This window comes from Borostomias antarcticus (assembly GCF_949987555.1).
Source record: "Borostomias antarcticus genome assembly, chromosome: 22".
NCBI lineage: Eukaryota > Metazoa > Chordata > Actinopteri > Stomiiformes > Stomiidae > Borostomias > Borostomias antarcticus.
The window spans coordinates 18,228,756-18,238,755 of NC_140255.1; the positions used below are offsets into that span (position 1 = coordinate 18,228,756).

The window sequence follows — 10,000 nt, forward strand, 5'->3', positions numbered from 1 at the left end:
GGGGTAGACGTAGAAGAGCACCGCCAAGGCTGAGAAAAGGCCGAGGAACACCAGGAGGAACAGGCAGATCTGGCCGCGCTTGCGGTACCTGTCCGACCGGCCGAAACTGGAGAGAGAGAGAGAGAGGGAGAGAAGTGATGAACGAGACAGGATGGGAGTGCGACCACCTAGAGCAAGGGGTTAACTGTATTCAGACGGGAGACAAGCAGAGTGGGTCACAGACACATAGGCGCAGAACGACCACGGGGACGTGGGTTCGGATCCCGGTCTCTGAAGGCGCATTCATGTGTCCCGAGACGGCGACCTTTTACGGCCGGAACCACAGTCACATGTTCTCCACAGACCTATAATAGCTAGCGGAACATCTACCCTCAGTGCACCATCATGGTAGAAGAGCTGAACCCAGATCAGCTTCTGGGAAGATGACCCCATCCACCAGACATTAACCGAATTTTTCTTCAGGTACAAACTGATCGCAGATCAGCCCGTGCCGCACGCCCACCCACCTGATGTAGGGGAGGAAGGCGAAGGAGAGGAAGAAGCCGGAGATGAAGCCGCAGATGTGGGCGAAGTTGTCGATCCAGGGCAGCAGGCCGAAGGAGAAGAAGAAGAGGGCGATGCCCAGCAGCTTGGTGAAGGCCCGCCACGGGCGCTCCAGGATCTGCCAGCTCTGGAACAGCTCCACGAACAGACAGGCCAGCGTGCCGAACTGGGACCCCGCGGGACCCACCTGGAGGAGGAGAGAGGGATGATGGAGGAGGAGGAGGAGAGAAGGATGATGGAGGAGGAGGAGAGAAGGATGATGGAGGAGGAGGAGAGAGGGATGATGGAGGAGGAGGAGGAGAGAGGGATGATGGAGGAGGAGGAGAGAAGGATGATGGAGGAGGAGGAGAGAGGGATGATGGAGGAGGAGGAGAGAGGGATGATGGAGGAGGAGGAGAGAAGGATGATGGAGGAGGAGGAGAGGGATGATGGAGGAGGAGGAGGAGAGAGGGATGATGGAGGAGGAGGAGAGAGGGATGATGGAGAGATGAATAAGATGGATAAAAGGACAAGAAAGAAAGGAGGAGTGTATGAAGGGTGGCGTGAGAGAGGAGGCCTGATGTTTTATTTTGAAGTTTGAGTTTAGGATGGGGACTAACAGTAACGTCTGATTTTGTTGTATCGGTTATACGCTGCGTTAAAAGTCCAGCCACAGGAAATGTAGTTCACCTCCGCTCGGTACGGCAGGAAGATGGCGCTGGCCAGGTTGCCGGTGATGCCGGACAGGATGTAGATGATGGAGATCCTGAGCCAGCCCGCCAGCTTCTCCAGGTCCCTCAGGACGGTCATCTGGAACAGCACCGACACCAGGCAGTGCAGGATCCTACAGGGGGACAGAAACACACGTTACACCATGGCAGGGTCCTACAGGGGGGCAGAAACACATGCTACACCAGGCAGTGCAGGATCCTACAGGGGGACAGAAACACACGTTACACCAGGCAGTGCAGGGTCCTACAGGGGGACAGAAACACATGTTACACCAGGCAGTGCAGGGTCCTACAGGGGGACAGAAACACACGTTACACCAGGGCAGGGTCCTACAGGGGGGCAGAAACACATGCTACACCAGGGCAGGGTCCTACAGGGGGACAGAAACACACGTAACACCAGTGCAAGGTCCTACAGGGGGACAGAAACACATGTTACACCAATGCAAGGTCCTACAGGGGGACAGAAACACATGTTACACCATGGCAGGATCCTACAGGGGGACAGAAACACACGTTACACCAGGTGGGACAGGGTCCTACAGGGGGGCAGAAACACATGTTACACCAGTGCAAGGTCCTACAGGGGGACAGAAACACATGTTACACCAGGGCAGGGTCCTACAGGGGGGCAGAAACACACGTTACACCAGGGCAGGGTCCTACAGGGGGGCAGAAACAGATGTTACACCAGGGCACGGTCCTACAGGGGGACAGAAACAGATGCTACACCAGGGCACGGTCCTACAGGGGGACAGAAACACACGTTACACCAGGGCAGGGTCCTACAGGGGGGCAGAAACAGATGTTACACCAGGGAAGGGTCCTACAGGGGGACAGAAACACACGTTACACCAGGTGGGACAGGGTCCTACAGGGGGACAGAAACACATGTTACACCAGGGCACAGTCCTACAGGGGGACAGAAACAGATGTTACACCAGGGCAGGGTCCTACAGGGGGGCAGAAACAGATGTTACACCAGTGCAAGGTCCTACAGGGGGACAGAAACACACGTTACACCAGAGAAGGGTCCTACAGGGGGACAGAAACACACGTTACACCAGGTGGGACAGGGTCCTACAGGGGGACAGAAACACACGTTACACCAGGGCACCGTCCTACAGGGGGACAGAAACACATGCTACACCAGGGCAGGGTCCTACAGGGGGGCAGAAACACATGTTACACCAGGGCACAGTCCTACAGGGGGACAGAAACAGATGTTACACCAGGGCAGGGTCCTACAGGGGGGCAGAAACACATGTTACACCAGGGCACAGTCCTACAGGGGGACAGAAACACACGTTACACCAGGGCAGGGTCCTACAGGGGGGCAGAAACACATGTTACACCAGGGCACAGTCCTACAGGGGGACAGAAACAGATGTTACACCAGGGCAGGGTCCTACAGGGGGGCAGAAACAGATGTTACACCAGGGAAGGGTCCTACAGGGGGACAGAAACACACGTTACACCAGGTGGGACAGGGTCCTACAGGGGGACAGAAACACACGTTACACCAGGGCACAGTCCTACAGGGGGACAGAAACAGATGTTACACCAGGGCAGGGTCCTACAGGGGGGCAGAAACAGATGTTACACCAGTGCAAGGTCCTACAGGGGGACAGAAACACACGTTACACCAGAGAAGGGTCCTACAGGGGGACAGAAACACACGTTACACCAGGTGGGACAGGGTCCTACAGGGGGACAGAAACACATGTTACACCAGGGCACCGTCCTACAGGGGGACAGAAACACATGCTACACCAGGGCACCGTCCTACAGGGGGGCAGAAACACACATTACACCAGGGCAGGGTCCTACAGGGGGACAGAAACACACATTACACCAGGGCAGGGTCCTACAGGGGGACAGACACACATGTTACACCAGGGAAGGGTCCTACAGGGGGACAGAAACACATGCTACACCAGTGCAAGGTCCTACAGGGGGACAGAAACACATGTTACACCAGGGAAGGGTCCTTCAGGGGGACAGAAACACATGTTACACCAGGGCAGAGTCCTACAGGGGGCCAGAAATAGATGTTACACCAGGGCAATGTCCTACAGGGGGACAGAAACACATGCTACACCAGGGCAGGGCAGGATTCTACAGAGAGAAAGAAGTAGATGGGTATGAGAGGGGGAGAGAGAGGGAGAGAGACAGGGACAGAATGAGGGAGAGAGAGGGGGAGAGACAGAGGTGGAGGGGTATGAGAGATAGGGCGAGAGAGAAGGGGAGAGAGGGAGAGCAAGAGGTGGAGAGATGGAGGGATACTGACCCAGCATGGAGGAAGAGAGACAGCCAGAGTCTGTAGAACTGGTCAGGGATCTCTGGGTTGAGGAAAGGCAGCAGGCCACACACATCATCCATACACGCCACCTAGAGGAGAGAGGTGGGAGGGATGAGGTGTCCGGGCTCGTTAACGAGGAGCTGAACTGTACCGTCAGCGACCAGAACCAATCACAGCCTTGCTGTGTCCCGATGCATTATGGAGCGAAATTTCTGACTTGCCCGAAATTCCAAGCATCGCCAAATGAAGGCGTAGGCTTGTGTGTGTGTGTGTGTGTGTGTGTGTGTATATGTGTGTGTGTGTGTGTGTGTGTGTGTGCGCCCATGTGTGTGTGTGTGTGTGTGTGTGCATGTGTGTGTGTGTGTGTGCGCATGTGTGTGTGCATGTGTGTGCATGTGTGTGTGTGTGCGTGTGTGTGTGTGTGCGTGTGTGTGTGTGTGCATGTGTGTGTGTGTGTGTGTGTGCGCATGTGTGTGTGTGTGTGTGTGTGCATGTGTGTGTGTGTGTGTGTGTGTGTGTGCCTGCGTGCCGCCTACCTGGGAGCAGAGAGTTGCCTCCTCGTGGAAGTAGCCCTTCATGAAGTCACAATACTCTCTGGAGGTGATTTCACACCTACACACACACACACACACACACACACACACACACACACACACACACACACACACACCACATACACGGGACATGAAACCTCATCGTCACACTCTGAGGTCACTTCCCACCGCTGAGCATAGCCCAGCATAGACGAGACCAGCCGTACACGGACGCCGGGCGCCATCGGCGGCGAGAGCGCGCTCACCTCCCCTTGGTGCCGATGCAGCAGGGTCTTCCTGTGATGGAACAGTCGATGTGGGGAAGGCTGGTGTGGTTCCCAGGGTTCAGTCTGGTACACACCTGGGGACACAGAGGGAAAGATAAGCTGAATCCCAAATCGCGCACTTAGGCGAAAGTGCAGAGCACTCGCGGCCTTGTGGCCTTACATGCGCGTTCCCGCTAAGTCCACAAGGGCTCAGGGTAGTTCCAAAACGGAATTGCTAGGTCCACAAGTGCGCCACGCCGCCATTTTGCGCACTGTAACCGCACTTACCGAAAGTCCGCAATTTCACGGACTTAGGAGCAGAAAATACCCACAGCCCACCGCGTCTCATGTGACACAGTGCTTGAGTGCATCCGAGTCATGATCCGAGTGCATCACACATAAATTATGACATTTGCAGATAACACAACATTTATCTTGAAATCCACATGCTGCAAACATATCCCACCCAACCTAATTTTTTAATTATTATTAAATTACAACAGACGTCAATCGGTCAATTTGCAGAGCTGAAGGGAGCGTCAGAGCAGCCTCTGCGTCGGAGGAACGCGGCAGCCAATGAAAACGAAGTGGGAGGGGCATTGAGCGAAACTGGGAGTGCTGTCCCATTTAATTCACGGCCCTGCACCCTCTGGCCCTTCCAGCTGACGTCAATTAAGTGCTCAGGCCTCAGGCCACAAGTGCGAGGGGCCGCAAGTGCGGTTTGCGCACTCAGATTGGGATTCAGCTATACTGTAGGCTAGGTGACCTTTCTGGTTTATGTGTGTGTGTGCGTGTGTGTGTGTGTGTGTGTGTTACGGCCTCCTATGTTTCTGTTCTGTTCTCTGTCATTGTGCTCGTTGTGTCCAGTCAATCAACTAATCATCGACTCCACCTGAGTCCAATCATCCCCCTGCCCTGTGGTCCAATCAGAGGAAGACCAGCCGCCTATGTATTCTGTGTTGTTCTATGTGCAAAAAAGTAGTGGGTTGCTATGTTTGTTTGTAGGCTTCTTTTGTTCTGTCTGTTAATCTAATGTTTGGTGTGGGTTTTTGTTAGTTGTTCATTGTCCTCTGTGTTCCAGCAGTCCTAGTGGAGAAGGGCTGGGTGAGAAAGCCATGGGTAACACCTCATCATGGAGGTAACCCTTTGTTATACACACTAGAGCTGTGTTCGGAATCGCTCCCTATTCACTATATAGTGCACTATATAGGGTGTCAGACATTTTGTTTGTAGTGTCCGAATTCTCCACGGAATTTTCGTTCCCTATATAGTCCACTATTTATTACCCACAATTCACCTTGATTTGCAGGGAACAGTGCATGTATCCTACATTTTCACCGTTCCCTAGGTAGTTCACTACATGGTGAACCCTATATAGGGAGTGAGGGAACGAGGGAGCGATTCCGAACACAGCTTAGGTTAGGGCTAGTGGGTGTCGCACCTTTCTGTGTAGCAGTTAGGTTAGTGTTCAGGGCCTAGTAGTAGTTTTATATGATTCTAGTTGGTTAGTTAGTGGATAGGGACACTCGGGGCCCTTTTAGTTTTAGGCACACCCCTCGCACAGTCCTGCTCCTCCCCCTTTGGGTTTTTGGTGTATAATTCTTTAATTGTTAATTATTGTTTGGTTATTGTTGGTTGTTATTTTCAGGCTAAACTTTCTGTGAAAGAATAAATCCCCTGTTTTTTTGTTTTTTTTCTTATTTGTAGTTGGTTAAGTTTTATTGTTTGCCCCCACCTTCCTCAATCTCCCCACACCAGTGTGCGCACCTACGGGCCGCTACGTTCGCCTCTCTCCCTACCATCGCAGGCGCTGCGTAACTGTGTGTGTGAGTGTGCTTACTGCGCTGCGTGTGAGTGTGTGTGTGTGTGTGTGAGGGGTGGAGGGGGGATACTGACTGGCCACTTGGTGATGTCGTCCGGCCATTCATGAGGGGATACAGAAGCTGGCTCCAGACATATCCTGGAGGACAGAGAAGGATGGAGGAGGAGGAGAGAGGGATGATGGAGGAGGAGGAGAGAGGGATGATGGAGAGATGAATAAAATGGATAAAAGGACAAGAAAGAAAGGAGGAGTGTATGACTCTCTCTGAAGATCATATATATACACGTCATACATTGTTAAGGATGGACTACATGTACAGTAGATATATAGAACAGCTTCAGGATCAATGTATTCCCTGGGAGATACAGTAGCTATAGCAGCACTGGTACAGTGTATCACCTGGGAGATACATAGCTGCACTGGTAAAGTGTATCACCTGGGAGATACATAACAGCACTGGTACAGTGTATCACCTGGGAGATACATAGCAGCACTGGTACAGTGTATCACCTGGGAGATACATAGCAGCACTGGTACAGTGTATCACCTGGGAGATACATAGCAGTGATGGTACAGTGTATCACCTGGGAGATACATAGCAGCACTGGTACGGTGTATCACCTGGGAGATGCATAGCAGTGATGGTACAGTGTATTACCTGGGAGATACATAGCAGCCCTGGTACAGTGTATCACCTGGGAGATGCATAGCAGTGATGGTACAGTGTATCACCTGGGAGATGCATAGCAGCCCTGGTACAGTGTATTACCTGGGGTCCTGGTGGCAGACAGAGCCGTGTTGGCGTGGTTGACCGTCTAACGCCGGAGCGCTTGGGTGCTGAGGCCACTTGACCCAGACTGCCAGGGTGGACTGGACACACACAGGAGAAGAGAAGGTTTAGAAGTGGGGACCATAACCAACTGACTGTTTCAGCTGACATGACACCAACATGACACAGGAGAGGCAACGAGGACTGACAGATATCAGCTGGCTACCTTCCCGATACCCACGCTACAATCTGAACCCTCAGGGAATGGAACAGGAAGTTAGTTTGCCGTGTGTAACACACAGGTACATTGGAAGTCTTGTCTTCGCTTGTACTTGCAATGTCTTATCAGCATTAATCAGTTCCTCATTCCAGTCCAGGCTGGCTACAGTTCTGTCAAAATCCCCCCACCCCTGCTTCCTTTTCTCCTCCACCTCTTCCTCCTCCTCCTCCTCCTCTTCCTCCTCCTCCTCCTCCTCCTCCTCCTCCTCCTCCTCCCCCCCCCCCTGCTCCTACTCACAGAGCACTCGTCCCGGGATGTCTGGACGCAGCCTGAGCGGTCGTTCCTGACGCAGCAGGCCGACTCCCTCTCCTTCGCCCTCTTCTCCTGGATCAGCCCGTGGACCTCCTGGTCCTGCCGCATGCAGGGGGAGAACTTGGCCCCCAGGTGGATCAGCGCCTCCTACAGGACAGTGGCAGGAACTGCAGGTCAGCGACACCGAAAACTGGAGGACGGGCTCCACCGTGTTCTAGTGTTGCAGAATGTTCTAGAATAACAAACAGTGTCAGGTGGGTGGAGGGTGAGACTGAACGGACACGCCGCTTACCGAACTCGGGCCGACCCAGAAGTTTTCTTGTTCCACAAACTTGACGTTTTCGTACACCCCTTTATTCCTCAACACCTGAACAGAGGGTTCAGCGGAGAAAAAAATGAATGTCTTTATCTATTTCGATCCTCCTCACGCTGCAGAAACACGACAACGTGAACAACAGAAGGCACAAAGCATTTAAGTACAGAACCACACAGAGCCAACGGGGGGGGCGTGGTCTAGTCTAGCCGCCTGGGCAGCGCCGGGACCCACCGAGTCCACGGTCTCGTGCTGAGAGAAGCCGATGGGGGCGATCCCGTAGATGCACACCGCCAGGATGGTGATGAGCAGGTGGACAAACGTGATCCAGTAGGAGAAGAACGGCCTGGAGAGAGAGAGAGAGACACGTCACACACACACACACACACACACACACACACACACACACACACACACACACACACACACACGCAAACAGTACAGTAATATCATCATTCGTACTTTGCTACTGTTTTACTGTATACGTTGTTTGTATGTTTGCTAAAATCTCACTCATCCCTACCTGTCATCCATGTCCTCTGTCATCCCTACCTGTCATCCATGTCCTCTGTCATCCCTACCTGTCATCCATGTTCTCTGTCATCCTTAACTGTCATCCATGTCCTCTGCCATCCCTACCTGTGGTAGTCCATGTTCTCTGTCATCCTTAACTGTCATCCATGTCCTCTGCCATCCCTACCTGTCATCCATGTCCTCTGCCATCCCTACCTGTCATCCATGTCCTCTGCCATCCCTACCTGTCATCCATGTCCTCTGTCATCCCTACCTGTGGTCATCCATGTCCTCAATCTGCCTCCGGACGCTGCTGTCGATGCGTTGGCGGTAGGTCCTGTTGGTGAGTCGTCCCACCATGCCCAGGCCGTAGGGCCGTTTCTCCCGGGTGAACAGCCTCTGGACGGGCACAGTGATGCGCTGGCCTCGCCGCAGCCCGGCGCCGCCGAGGCTGACCACTTCCTGTCGCAGGCGGACCTTGGGCTGGAGCAGCGGGGGGCCATCCCTATCCTTTCGCCAGCCGCGCTCCAGGGGACTGAGACAGGGGGGAGGGGTGAGAGGTCGAAGGTCAGGGGCTTAGTTTAGTTAGTAGAGTGCGCGTATGTATGTGACTGTGTGTGTGTGTGTGTGTGTGTGTGTGTGTGTGTGTCTCACGGAGCCTCACATCATTAAGTGGCTCCTCTCCAGCTCGCTCTTGTCCAGGGCGCCACCCGTCAGCTCGGTCTCGTCCTGCGATGCGTGAAACTCCGCCTCCTTGATGGCGGCCTCGGACGGAGACTCAAACACCTCGTCCGCGTAGGTGGACAGCTCGTCCTGCAGCGCCTCATCCTGGAGAAGGAGAGGAGAGAGAGAGAGAGGGACTGTAGCTGGCTATGTGTGTGTGTGCGTGTGTGCGTGTGTGTGTGTGTGTGTGTTTGCGCTCACCTTGGCGAAGAAGGAAGTGTCCAGCTCGTCAGGGAAGTCTACCGTGTCGTCTTCCAGGAAACCGGCAGGCAAGAAGCTCCGCCTGCGATACCGCCTGGAAGAGGCAGCATGCACCGTGTGGCCCTACACACACACACACACACACGCACACGCACACACACACACGCGCACACGCACACACACACGCACATGCACACACACACATGCGCGCACACGCGCACACACACACGCACTCACACACACACACACACACACACACGCACACGCACGCACACGCACACACACACGCACACACACACATGCGCGCACGCACGCACACACACAGCGCGCACACACGCGCACACACACACACATACACACGTGCGCACACACGCACGCACGGGCACACACACACACACACACACCAACATTAGAATAATCAATGCAATTGTCAAGAACAGAAGGAGAGATACAGCTGTCGTCGTCATCTTTATTCCTTGCAAATCACGTTGTCACAACTGTCACTGTCAGACGTCTGTACGTCATCCAGGCTGCAGTGACACATGGTGCCAGGGTTACAGGCAGCTATTCTGCCCGGTGACCGGCTGTGGTTGATGATTACGCAGTGGTGACCTCAGGCAGGGCTGGATTACACCAGAGAGAGAGAGAGAGAGAGAGAGAGAGAGGGAGAGAGAGAGAGAGAGAGAGAGAGGGAGAGAGAGAGAGAGTTCTAGAATATTCTGTTGCTAGCCGGACTATCCAGCAAACAGCTGAGCATCCTTACTGTATTATCC

General features: G+C 53.8%; 1 protein-coding gene across 1 annotated transcript in view; it reads right to left on the minus strand.

Annotated features, from left to right (window-relative positions):
• The window catches only part of LOC311323852 (inactive rhomboid protein 1-like), a gene marked incomplete at both ends in the record, with an annotated part of 17,136 nt that overhangs the window by 90 nt on the left and 7,046 nt on the right, over positions 1–10,000 (minus strand). The window contains 14 exons of the mRNA XM_084456152.1: positions 1–106; positions 507–730; positions 1,213–1,366; positions 3,544–3,644; positions 4,092–4,167; positions 4,355–4,449; positions 6,251–6,314; positions 6,946–7,046; positions 7,463–7,624; positions 7,770–7,844; positions 8,025–8,136; positions 8,578–8,838; positions 8,968–9,131; positions 9,228–9,350. The exon at positions 1–106 is cut by the window's left edge and continues 90 nt beyond it. Of these exons, the coding sequence (XP_084312278.1) occupies positions 1–106; positions 507–730; positions 1,213–1,366; positions 3,544–3,644; positions 4,092–4,167; positions 4,355–4,449; positions 6,251–6,314; positions 6,946–7,046; positions 7,463–7,624; positions 7,770–7,844; positions 8,025–8,136; positions 8,578–8,838; positions 8,968–9,131; positions 9,228–9,350 (1,818 nt within the window). The remainder of the gene's footprint in view (positions 107–506; positions 731–1,212; positions 1,367–3,543; positions 3,645–4,091; positions 4,168–4,354; positions 4,450–6,250; positions 6,315–6,945; positions 7,047–7,462; positions 7,625–7,769; positions 7,845–8,024; positions 8,137–8,577; positions 8,839–8,967; positions 9,132–9,227; positions 9,351–10,000) is intronic.